General features: G+C 34.4%; 1 protein-coding gene across 2 annotated transcripts in view; it reads left to right on the top strand.

Moving 5' to 3' along the window:
- Positions 1-13,979, top strand: part of LONP2 (lon peptidase 2, peroxisomal) — a 115,616-nt gene that overhangs the window by 26,798 nt on the left and 74,839 nt on the right. For both annotated transcript variants that reach the window (XM_031954439.1, XM_031954441.1), the window contains exon 7: positions 4,230-4,488. In XM_031954439.1, coding sequence (XP_031810299.1) covers positions 4,230-4,488 — 259 coding nt within the window. The remainder of the gene's footprint in view (positions 1-4,229; positions 4,489-13,979) is intronic.

The raw sequence follows: 13,979 nt of genomic DNA on the forward strand, positions 1-13,979 counted from the left end.
AATATGGATTTAAATCTTTCCATGGAAGCCCGACTCTCTGATTCTCTTTTGCCTGACCATCACTAGTGGGTTGCTGTGTCAAATGTGAGGACGTGCTTATAAATTTTTCCTTTGGTATTCTACACATGAATACTAACTCTGATTATATAGAGGAACAAGGAATAAACTTTTAGTACATAAAGATCCTGATCTGGAGGCAAGCAAGGAAAAAACTTTATTAATATAGTCATGTACATATGCAAATGTGTTTTAGCAAGTAATGTAAGTTTGTGCTAACCAGAAAAAGGATTTCACTTGCAATTGCAAAATTCTAAAAAGTAAACTCACTTTCTGCATGTCATAAGGAGCTACAAAGCAGGCATTATGAAATAAATTGTGTAGTCGTAATTTAACAATCCTTGCAACAGATATGAAATAAGAAGAGAAAGAATTCAATAATTCCACCATTGGAAACCACACTAACTTTCTCTGGCTATTTAGAGAAAATAGGAGAAGATTCCTGTTTATCACACATATTTGCAAATATCCAAATTTTTACAAACCTTCCCCTCCGTGTTTATAAAAAATATATTTCAAAAAAACCTTTTTTAAAAAATGTAATTTTTTTATTGTGCATATACTATGTGCAAAGCAAAAAGATATCTAGCCGTGTAAGTTGGTCTATAGTAAATGGTAAAGGAGTATTAAAAGACAATTCTCTTCCCTTCAAGAAAAGGAATTGCATAAAAAGACAGCATAGAGGACAAAACAAGTTTGGGTTTTTTTTAATTATTTCTTTTGAATTTTACCTCCTTATTGCTTAAAGCTTTTTTTAGGAACTTAAGCCCTTTTTATCTTTGACTAAAGTGTTCTTTCTCCTAAGTAAATCGGGTGCCAGTTCAGCCTTTAGTATAAGATTCATTCTGGGAGCAGCTAGATGATTCATTGCCTAGCATGCAAGGCCTAGAGTCAAGAAAACTTGAATTCAAATGTGACTTTTGACTAGCAGTATGAACCTGGGCACACCACTTAATCTTCTATATCTCAGTTTCCATGTCTGTCAGATGAGCTGGAGAAAGAAATGTCAACCCACTCCAGTATCTTTGCTAAGAAAACCTTAATTGTGAAGAATCAGACGCAATTGAATGACTAAACAACAGCAAGCTTTATTTAAATGTGTTTCATAATTTTCAGAATAATTTTATTTGCATATGGTTTTTAATAACTGGAACTTAAATCTTTTCTTGCCAGCTTTCCTCACCCAGGCACCCAACCGCATCTTACTGAATGTTGTATGCTCCTGTACTGATAGTTGTTAAATTCTTTGAGGAAAGTAATGAATTCACTCAATTGTTAATTAACTAAAATTAGTAGTATGTTCTCAGCATAAGAGAAACTATGGTTGTTTATTTTTATTAAGCAAATACATTATCTTGGTTCTTTTGTTAGTTTTGTGCAGGGAAATGACAGAGGTTCTTCAACATACATTTATATGGCTATCCATGCATGGGATGGGGGAGAAATGATTTTTTCCTGCCAGTTTTTAAGATATCAAATTATAAGAACAGTAGTTCCTAACTTCCTCAAAGAATAGCTCTGAAAAATTAGCATCACAGTGACTATATTCTATTATACTTTTTCTAATGCAACTTTTAAAATGACATCATTTTTTCATTAGTCTTTTTTAATTTGCAGTCTCTGCCTCCAAGGAGCTTGCAATCTGATGGAGAAGACAATATTCAAACAGATATAGAGAGAAAGCTGTATATAGGATAAGTAGGAAATAATTACAGACTACAAAAAAAGGTGGCTAAGCAGCAAAAGGAATAAAAGATGAACAGTCCAAGTACAACATTAGCATTCATGAAATATGGACCAAAGGAAGGCTTCCTCACATTAGATACATCTTTTTGGAATAAGGAAGAGACATGGGCAAGAATTGCACAGGATGAGAAAGAACATTGTGACCAGTTCTGTACACTATGTGTATCCACAGAAAGACATCAGTGTTGATGAGGGCACTAGAAATAATGTTTTATAAAGATCCAATGTAGGAACTAAGAAGATCTTGTAGAGTTGAAGAGACATTAATCATTTAGCTCATTTGAAAAATTGTCACCTTAGAAGGATTAGACTTTATATTCTTGGTTCTATAGGGCAAAGTTAGGAGCAATGACAGTGACAGAAAGCTGCAGAGAAGCAGACTTAGGTTTATTGTTAGGAAAAACTAACAGTTCCAACTGTACATTAAGTTGAATGTTATAGGAGGTATTTCTCTTTAGTTAAAGGTTAGATTAGCTAGCATTTAAGTTCTAAATGGAAGTTGTTGGTATCTGCAATCATCTTATGAAGGGCCTTGAATGATAGAGTTAAGACTAAGTTTGGGGGTGTTTGCCGCTTTCAATTGTAATATACATTGTACAAGAAAGGCCTAGTCAGACTTTTATCTTAATCTCTGAGAACCTAATGTTCAGTTTTGCTAGATTAAAATAAGTCTTAGTTCAGGAAGTATGATTCACAGTGCATTGTCAAAATGAACTTGAGAACAAATCAACAAGTAACCTGAGAAGTCTAGTTTTTTTGGAAGTTGTCGTGAAGAAATATTGCCCTCTAGTGGAATATTGGCATTGAATTAATAACTGAAACAGAAATTCATTTTTAGTCATGCTCATCTTTTCTGGAAGACATATGAGATGAATATAGTGGGACATGACTTCTGGTAAATGGGGTCCCTCCTTTGATGTGGCCCAATTTGGGAGGATGGCATAGGTGACTAGACTAAATTGCCCTCTAAATCACCTTTCAGCCTAGTAAGTTAGACATTGTTTCATCAGATTGCAGATGGATCCTGTCTCATTCACTGCCAGTTTAGATAACATCCTACATAGCCTGAAGAAGCTGGTCCTGCCAGACTGATTCAGTTCCATCAACTAAGAGTCGCTCATCTGTGTGTTTGGTGAGGCGGGTGGTTGTATTTTTTTGCTAAAGAAACATCAAACGACAGCCTAATATTGGCTCAACTACTGTTAAGCAGCCTGAGAGTTGGTTTCAAGTCTATAATAAACTGTTATTTTTCAAACACTGATATATGGATGTTTAAAAAAAAATCCTCTAGTGATGCCCAAAATCCCTTTACAAATATAATTACATATTTGGGCTTCTCTTCTTTCAGTAAACCATTGTCCTATGTTGTGATGTTAATGACTTCCATGAAATGATGAGTTGCAGAGAGTCAAACAGATTAAAATTGCAATCAAATTTTTTCCTTTACTGTTTCAGCAAGTTGCTGTCTCTGTGCATGTTTTCATTTTACTTATTTGTAGTAACATTAGATATCTACTAGCATTTGCTATCTTTACTTTGTCTTCTCTCTTTAACCCCTTCCAATTTCCCTGTTTTAACTGAGGTCACTCTCAGTCTTCAAATTACCAAGCTTGGAAACCCAAGAGCCTCCCATAACTCATCACTTTCCCTTAGCTCCTATATCTAATCAATTATCAGTTCCTATGGATTTCCAGTTCCACACATTCTCTCTTACATCTACTTCCTTTTCTATATTTACTGGACTACCTCCATAGCTCAGGCCCCTATCACCAATCATTTTGATTTTTGTGATAGCTTTTTTAACATATAAGAATTTTAAGTGCTAAGTCATTCAGTGGTGACCTTTCTGAAAACTTGATTTTGGAAGTTTGTCCCAAAGAAGATGAGAAAATGCACCTCCCTTCCTTCTTCACAGATGTGCAAGACTGTTGATGTGATACATTGCATATATCATCAGACTCATCTGATGAACTTTTTGTTTTCTTTTGTTCTAAGAAATAGATCTCTAGGTATGGGAGGAAATATATAAAATTAAAATAATATATAAAGTTAATATACAACTATATAGCAATACACTTATTTAAGAAAGCTTAGGTTGGGAAACAAAGTTGGAATACAGATTATATAGAAATTGCATTCTCTTGAGAAATTTTATCATTTCTCAAGTGAAAATGAATATCTACAGTACTTTAAAAAAATAGAGATTACAGTAGGACATTGTCTTGCTGCTAGCCTCCATAAATGAACCAGTTCTGAACCTCCCTTAAGACATCTTACCAAGGGGGAAAAAAATGTAGTCTTTTCTTGGTCTGTCCTATTTTCTAATAACAGTTCAGCAATCAGATCTGAAAGGGCTTCTTCAGTTAAAGTTAAAATGAGATAGTTGATTTGAGTATTCACATTTATTCAATTCTATTGTTTGACAGACCGCCTTGATATCCGGGCCGCCCGAATTCTTCTGGATAATGACCATTATGCCATGGATAAATTGAAGAAAAGGGTTCTGGAATATTTAGCTGTCAGGCAGCTGAAGAACAACCTGAAGGGCCCGATCCTCTGCTTTGTTGGCCCCCCTGGAGTGGGCAAAACAAGTGTAGGAAGATCAGTAGCAAAGACTTTGGGTCGAGAATTTCACAGAATTGCACTGGGAGGTGTATGTGATCAATCGGACATTCGAGGACACAGGTATTTCTCTTAGTTCACTCTTTCAGCTGTCATCTGGCTTTTTTAAAAGTTGAGGAAGAAAAAAAAAAACCCTGTTTTAAAGGGCTCTTTTTTGTTAATGTGCTATTTCTTTAGCTGACTATCTTCACAATCTCATAGCCAAATTATCCTCAAAAGATGGTTTTAAAATGTCTCTGCTTGTTTGGAGACAGATTCACCAGCTCTCTTCATGTTCCATTTGAGTAAAAGATCAAGTTCTTCACGGCTGGAAATAACATTCTCTTTATGACTCATTAGGCCAGAGACCAATACATTTTGCTTTGGATCAGGGTATCTCCTGAAATTTAGGAGCATATGAATTTTTCTGCTCTTAAAAGTTTTATGTTTTTCATGGCAGCACAAAACTAACCAACCAAAAGACCTTTCTCCCATGCTACCATTTAATGGTATGAATGACAGCTTACATTTAAACAGTTATGAACATTTATTGCATACATAATAGCATTCTAATGTCATTCAACAAATATAGTCTATAATTTCATTGTTTCCCATTTGATTGCATAGTTATGCACAACTTAAGTATCCTTGGCATAAATTAAAAAAAATAATAAAAAATATAAATAAATAAAACAACACAAGAGTATAGTGGATAAAAGGCTGCATAAATTCAAACCAGAGTTCAGGGTCTATCTCTGACACATACTGACTGTGAAACTATGGACAAAGTCACTTGACTTAGTCAGCAGCTCTCCAAGGTTATAACATGTAGTTATAATAGTGATCTATATTAGTGGAGGGAGATTTCATATCAGGATTTCCCCTACATAAGCATGACCCCCTTTCCCCCAAAATCTGCCTTTTTACTCCTCGAGTTTCTCTGATTTGACCCTCCAAACTCTTCTTTTTCTCCAATTTCATCTTTATATTTTCCCCTCTCACTCTCTTCCTTTTACCTCATCCTTATCTCACACTTCCAACTCATACCATACTTCATGGCCATGTTATTGTGACTACTTCATTCATTGGGAGGATGAGAAAGAAGGAACAGACTAGGTAGCTGCTTGTAGAGTAAGAAAATTCTGTCTAGACTGCTGCTTGAGGGACTCCTTAACACCATGAGAATTGAAAAGGATTTCTCAATGTGTTACGTTTATCAAGACTATCTGATATCTTCTACACTGAGAAAATCCCATTGAACAACTAACGTTAATTTGTAATTAAAAAATTAAAAAGTTGTGGGAATCCTTTTTATGTTTACTTCAATTTAAATGACTTTTATTTTGGGTTTTTGTTTTTTTGTTTGTTTAAACTTCAAAATGGAGAAGAGTTGTTTAGTACATAAAAATGTAAGTAATAGCAAGGCTTACTATGAACTTCTATGACACGTTGGTTATAAGAGCAAGCAAGTACTTCATTTTTCAAATACAAGACTTATTTCCCAATAATAGCTTACACTCACATAGCACCTTATTGCTCCTTATGAGATCCCTTTGCTTTAACATTGACTTTTATGTTACTCATTATCAGTTTCTTTAAATTAAAAAAAAAAAAATGACAAATTGTGTTTACAACATGAAGTTAAGATGTCTCTATCACTGTTTAACTGTCAAAGAGATCTGTAGATTATGCTACGAGCACATTGCAAGCAAAGTATTTGAAAAGTAGAAAACTGTCTCTAAACTTGAGTGCTTTATTTTGTGTATATTTCATTTTCCATTATAATAGAAGTTGCCTTATCCAAGTAGATAATTCATGATATTTTTCATATACTAGGTTGAATAGGAAAGGGCAAAGAACTACTCCTTCAAATCATAATTTAGGCACTACTTTCTATAGGAAGCTTTTCTTGACTTTTCTCCCCATCTCCCCTGATTTTTAGGGGCTGCCATTTATTTTCTTATTATTGTATACATACTTATAGATGTATATGTTTGTCCTCCCGATAGCATGTATAGTCTTTGAGGTCAAGAACAATTTCATTTTCATCTTTGGATCCCCAGTGCTTAGCACAGTGTTTGATACCTACTAAGCTTTTGATCAATTCTTGTTGATTCGTTGTTTAAGTAAAACTTTCCACATGTTAAAAAAAGAGAGAGAGAGAAATTTCAGTGTATAAGGCTTTTTACTCAGTCGAGAGTTAATGTTTTTAGTTGATTTTGTTTTGTTTTAATTCTCACATAAGCCACTAGAGGCTGTTGTTTACTTTCACAACGAAGCAAAAGAACAAAAAAACCACTTCTGTAGAAGTACCTAATTCTAGGACAGGATGTGCCCTTATCCATGTTGGATTCAGTTATGCAACATGGAAAACAATTTCTGATCCCATGGCTTGAAGATCTGGAGTGAAAGCAACTCAGAATTCATTTTTCCCCATTGCCAACATGGGGATAGTGGCGATGGTAGTAAAATATTGAATATGAAATTGGGGAAGATGACAAACACATAGGATCACATTTTACATGATTCTGTATCAGAACTGCTTTTCTCAGTTCCTTTCACATTGAGTGGTAAAAGTATTATCTTTTAGTAAAGACTCCCAAATAGGATAAGCTAAAAATTAGAAACTACATTTTTTTCTTTTGTTAGTGTTTTTTAAACAATTGAAATTTTTAAAACACATCACATTAAAACATGTATTTCTTACTGAGTGCCAAGACCTTGAAAAATAGATTTTTTTTTTTTTTTTTTTTTTTTTTTTTTGGTGGGAAAGCTCTGAAAAAAACTTCAGATACAGATTCCTCAAAGTGAAATCTTTGAAAAGAGACAAACTATATGTTGATATAGATGGAAAAATAGACTAAATAATATTTAAATTCTAGTTTACTGTTGAATTCCAACTTACTTGCTATTATCCAAATAAAAATGAAATCATTCTCTTTCAGAGATCAAACTTAAGCCACACCCATGTTTTTGAAAGGGGAGACAGTCTAGTGGATTGCCAACAGCCCTGGATTTAGTGTCAGAGGTATCTGGTTTCATCTCTGCCACTTATTAATTATATGACCTTGAGCAAATAATTAAACCTCATTGGGTCTCAATTTCCTATTTGTAAAACTAAGCTGGAATAGTATCCCATCCCTTACCCCTTTTGTACATTGTAACCTTCATTATTCATATGTCACTCACTAGTACCTCTGTGGCTAATAATCTCCCACCACCTATATTTTCCCTATCCCTTTACTGATCACCAGTCATATAAGAGCAAACCATCCCCAAACCCATTATTGATTTACTCATCCTTGTCTTCTTCAGTATTGCCTTCTCTTTCCCCTGTATTATATAGAATCCTCTTGTATGATTCCTTCACTTATTTCCTCCCTCTTTTAAAAATTATTTGGCAAAAGGCATAAACCTGCATTCTTTTCTAGATCTGAATAGAGTGACTTTTCTTTTGAGTGGCTCCACTGCTTACAGTAAATAAAGACTTAAATGAGATTATTAAATGACTCTTCTCTCCCACCCCAAAAGAATTGCATGGATGTGAAGGCAACAATATATATCAGGGGGAAAAATATTTGTTTTTTTTTTTTTTAATGTAATTTTATTTTCTCAATGAATAAAAATTTATTTTCTCTACCTTGCCCCTCTGTTTTCCTTTTTCCTTCTCTCCTCCACCCCCCCTCCCCATTTGGAAGAACAAAAACAAAACCTTTCAAATGAATATGATAATAAACAAGATAAATCCCCTTTTTGATCATGCCCAAAAAAATGTATTTTACTTTGAAACTATAGATCATCCCCTGTCAGGAAGTGGAGTAACATGTTTCATTATAAGTCATTGATTGATCATTACATTGATCAGTGTTATTAGGTCTTTCAAAGTTGTTTGTCTTTACAGAGTTGTTTTTGGATAATTGTTCCAGTTCTACTTAATTCACTCAGCATTAGTACATACAATTTTCCAAAATATCTCTAAAACTACCTCCTTTATCATTTCTTACAACACAGTACTACTTCATTACCTTTATATATCATAATTTGGTCAGTCCCCCCACTGATGGATACCCTTTAGTTTCCTGTTCTTTGTCCCCACAAAAGAAGAGCTGTTATAAATAATTTTGCAGAAGTGGAGGTCAGAATATTTGCTTAAAACATCATGTCTCATATTTTAAGAAACAAGTAAGAAAAGCTGGAATTTTTACCACTAAAAAGACTTTTTGATTTAATATCCACCAGCTGTTCGTTTTTTAATGAATAGATTATAATTGTAGCTGGTGGGTGCTAAGAAACTTAACACATTCAGCATGTCATTAATGTTACCTGTTGGTATGCCACTGGATTGTATTGCCTACATACCTCCTTAAGTACAGAAGATATAAACTTTAGAAAGTTTATTTGAAAACATTTTATTTGAAGATAGCAGATAGATATTTGCAGCTCTCAGTTTTGTCATTGTACCTTCCAGAAAGAAAAGTAGTATATTTGTCAAATTGCAGATATGGGGGGTTTGGGGATTACATTTGACTCCATGTGACAGTCCAAAAAAATGTATTTTGGAAACAGCCATATCTTGCTAGTTGAGTACTCATCATGTGCTTATTATTGGCATTCATGTGAATTCTTGTTTTACCTTAGCTTTTCTGTAGCTACTACTGTTCTGTTGTTTTAAAATAGCCAGAGAAAAACAGCTGCTTTATCAAGCATCTCCCAGCTCTCTAAAAGGCATCACATTGATTTTCATGACTTACCTTTCTCATATGCACAATTTCATCTCTATCCATTTAATCCAGATATCTATTGGAGGACTATATACTCAGTTGGGAATAGTATAAAAAAAAAAAAAAAATCAACCCCTCTCCATTGTTTCATGATTTGGGGGGTAGGGAGAAAAAAGCAAAAGAAAGGAAATTTTTTTCACCTTGATTTTCAGTTGTCTGGCATTGATGGTATGTTTACATTAATAATATTTCTGTACCCATTTCTTTTAAGTGGCTAATTAGCTTAGTGATGGGGTTACAGAAGATGAGATTTTAGCTGGGTCTTGAGGAAAACCAGGAGGTAGAGATGAAGAAGAGAATATTCCACGCATGAGAAACAGCCAATGAAAAAGGCACATATTCTGGAGATTGAGCATCTTGTTCAAGGGACAACGAAGAAGGCCAGTGTCAGTAGATCATGAATGGCCTCCAATTTTTTCCAGTAAGATATGAGGCAGGGGATCTCTTTACACATAGTAGGCTCTTGAGAAATTTTGCAGCCTGATCAGAAAGAGCCCTTTAATTGAATGTGAGCTTTAAAAACGATCAATAGAACATAGGGAATAAATTTCTTCTCTTACTGAAAATGAAGGTGTAAAAGTTCTTATCTCATTTTATATTCACAATAGCAGAATGAAGCATCATGAGGAAGATAAATTAGAGATCTGGTCTTGGAGTTAGGAAGATGTGGATCCATGTCCTGCTTCCAATATCATAGCTTTGTGACCTTAACTTCTCAGGTTAAGTCTCCCCTATCCCTATCACTGGGAGTGCTAAGGCTATTAGAGAGCAGTTACGGTTTTGTATTGGTAGATAGTTTTGTAGTTGTAGATAATGTTACCTACCCCAAGTAAATCATAGATTTGTTTTTTGTTGTTTTTTTTTAACTGAAAATGAAATGCAAATAAATAGATGCTTTATTCCTTAAAAGTGTTTGAGGGCTATTTATTTATTTGTTTTTTGCTGAGGTTAAGTGGCTTGCCCAGGATCACACAGCTAGGATGTATTAAGTGTCTGACTAGATTTGAACTCAGGTCCTCCTGACTTTGGGGCAGGTGCTCTATCCACTGTACCACCCAGTTGCCCCCGAGGGTTATATTTTGATGATTATTAGCAGTGGTCTAAAACTTTAAGCTTTTTGAAGATCTAGAGTGGACAGTAAAATCATTATTTGATTATTGGGGGGCTAGAAATAGCCCTTAATTTACTATTAATTAGTCTGATACATTAGAACTGTGTAGTTATTTCTAGAAAGCATATAATAAACCATAAAGTGAAACCAAGTTAAAATTCATGACAAGAAAAGTAGACTTGGGGTTGGCAAATAATATGGATCTCATTTGAGTAATTTTTGGTACCTATTAGTGAAGTGTCATGTATGGACAAATGCTATGAGAATATAAATAGACACTTTCCACCATCGTCTTTAGACTCGTATTTTAGCAGAAGATTTCAAACCAGAAATTAATGTGGTGACACCTATAGAATGATGTTTTTAAATATATAAAATAAAATACAGAGTGGCAAAGGAAACCAGTTATATTGGAATACTGTTACAAAATATTTTAAAAAGAAGTTCATGGATGCCAGGTTAAGAATTGATCTAGTGTAATAAGTCATATGAAACAAAACTTTTGCACTTATTTTATCTTTCCTCCTGGATACTTTGTCACACTTAGTAGTAATGAATCATGCAATGTTCAGAACAGAATGGTTTTGGCTATTCAGAACAGAGTAATCTTGGCCTTGCCTTTAAGGGAGTCTATACTTTAGCAAATAATAGCAAACTGGTTACAGAAATGAAATGTATATAGTACTTCTCTGACTATTGGCAAATTTTACCAGATTTTTTCCCCCCTGGGGAGGAATGAAGGAAACAAATATTTAAGTACCTATGTGCCAGGTGCTATGCTAAGTGTTTTATGAATATTATCTCATCTGACCCTCACCACCTTATATGTGGATGTTATTATTATCCTTACTTTATAGTTGAAACTGTAATATATACAGAGATTGAGTGATTTGCTCAGGGTCACCCAGCTATCAAGTATCAGATTTGAACTCAATTCTTGATTGCATGCCCAGCACTCTATCCACTGTGCTACTTAATTATCTCAAAGTATCTTATTTGCCACATAGTAATCAGCTGATTTATTGTTGTGAGATTTGTCAGTAATTTTCTAATGTATCTACTGCTATGTTGTTCAGAATCCTAGCGCTTCTGTCTGATACGTTTTAAAGTTATTGGTATTGAATTATATGAATTATGGAGATCAAATGAATTATAGAGATCACAAAACATGAAATCCGAACTTTTCTTTTTCTTTTCAACTTCTTTGAGTTTTCTTCAGACTTTTCTTGCTTGCTCCTCCATCAGTTTAAAAAAATTTGAGCAAAGACTTACAGTATATGTATATTTATTTATAATTTATATGCATATGCTAACATACTAATGTGTACATTATAAAACACACAAAAATAGTAATGAAAAAGAATGCAGCAATAAAACAGTTCAGAAGTCTGAGTCAAAGTTCAGTTCACTTCAGAACTTAATTTTAATGGTTGATCTGATTGAAAAGTCTACCTTGCCAAGCTTCCCAGATTAACAAGGACAAAGTCTGTCAGTAGTTATACTTGTTAAATCCTGCAGTTCATTTTTCAGGGCCATACTGCAAGACAAAATTTTTATTGAAATCCAGATAGCAAATTTCCAATATTCATGGCATTTAAAAAATTTTTTTAAACAAATAGAGTCAGAAACAACTGTACAAATGAATATATACAGAATAAATCAGAAATAGTCAACAGGGAAAAAGTTCTAGATTTAGAGGGATCAGGAAAGGCTTATTTCTTTTTTCTTTTTCGTTTTTTTTTTTTGTTTTTTTTTGTTTTGCTGAGGCAATTGGGGTTAAGTGACTTGTCCAGGGTCACACAGCTGGGAACTGTTAAGTGTCTGAGACCAGATTTGAACTCGGATCCTCCTGACTTCAGGGCTGGTGCTCTATCCACCTCACCACCTAGCTGCCCCAGGAAAAGCTTCTTATAGAAAGTAGGGTTTTAAATGGAATTTAAATGAAGCCAGAGAAGTCAGGAAGCAGAGATGAGGAGGGAGAGCATTCCAGGCTTGGGGACAGGCAGTGAAAATGCTTGAAATGAGGAGATGGAATATCTTATTCAAGTAACAGTGAGGAGGCCAATTGCTGAGTACATGGGGGCAATGAAGAATGTATGAGGATTGGAAAGGAGGGGATGGCCAAGTTATGAACACCAAATAGGATTGAATATTTGGTCCTGGAGATGAGGGAGACACCAGAATTTATTAGATAGACCGATGTAATCGGACATGGAATTTAGGAAGAGCACTTTGACAGATAATGTCAGTCTTCATATTAAGTATTAGTAAATTTGATTTCTTATTTTAACATAAAGAGCAAATGTTCTAATTTTCTTCCCACATCCTGGTGGATCGTCTTTCCTACCTACTTTGGATATCATTCTTTTAAGAGAGTATTTTTAAACAAGTGCAAAGTCCTTTGGGTCTAACTCTCCTAATAACTAGAAAAAAGGGTGCTAACACTTTACATGTGACTAGAGTAGAATTTTTTTTCCAATCCCGATCTCTGACTTTTGACCTGAAGAAGCTGATATGCTACCCAAAGATGTATAGTTAACTACACTTCAAGTAGATGAAGCCTACAAACTCATTTCAGCTCACTACTTCTTTAAAAAGAGTCATACAGTATTACAGATTTAAATCTAGAAGGGACCATAATTTGCTTAGAAGGAAGGGAGATGGACCAAAACTCTGAGGTCATGAGAAATTAAATGATTTGACCAAATCTCCTTTTATGAACTGTTGAATAACTACAAATAGATCATTCTCCTATGGAAAGTGAAAAAAACTAGATTAGCAAGTAACTTAACTTTGCTTAGTATTAGACCTAAACTAGAAAAGTTTGAGTCACGTGCAACCTGTTGTCACATAGATTAATGGCAAAACTAGAATTGCCCCCTGGTTCTCCAATTCCAGGTCACCACATTACCTATTTTTACAGTGGCTTTGGTAAACTAAATCATCATGTCATAACTATTTTTTTTTATAAAACTCAATTTATATTAGCCTACAGGCAGCTGATATTTTCTGAGGATGGATTGACAATTTCCCTTCTTTAAAAGATTTGTAGTGTACATTTGTAAAAGTAACAAACTGGAATTAGAAATCTATTTAATGACTGTAGAACATCAAGTGCTGATTGGAGTTCTGAAATATTCATAGAAGCTTGCCCACTTTGAATAATGCTAATGTTGGAACTGATTTATTCAAGAAAACAGATTCTTCTTAAAATGGTCATGAGAGCGATGTTCTAAGACTTTTAAAGGTGTATAAAGGAGGCATTAATGAAGTGACATTAACATCCTCTCCTATAAAACATTCTTTTGTACCCCCTTAATAAGAGTGGTTGAATTGTGTTTTGGACATGACATATATTTGATCTGGGGTGTGTGTGTATGTGTGTGTGTGTGTGTGTGTGTATGTGTGTGTAAATAAACAGGCTTTTGTTTGGGACATTAACCAATCAATAAATTACCCACACCTTTGTTATGTGTCTGCACTGTTTGAGTACTGAGGACTGAAAGAAGAGTTAAAGGTATAGTGTCTGCTACTTGAGAATATCAGACATCCATATGAGCAGTGCTGAATTCCAAAGAAGTGGTTGAGACAATAACTACCATAATATTTCAGAGAAGGAAAAGATTGCTTCCAGCCAAAATGATCAGAGATAACTTCGTGGAAAAGTTAGGATTTGTTCTGAG

The sequence above is a fragment of the Sarcophilus harrisii genome, chromosome 2 (genome assembly GCF_902635505.1).
Source record: "Sarcophilus harrisii chromosome 2, mSarHar1.11, whole genome shotgun sequence".
Classification (NCBI taxonomy): Eukaryota; Metazoa; Chordata; class Mammalia; order Dasyuromorphia; family Dasyuridae; genus Sarcophilus; species Sarcophilus harrisii.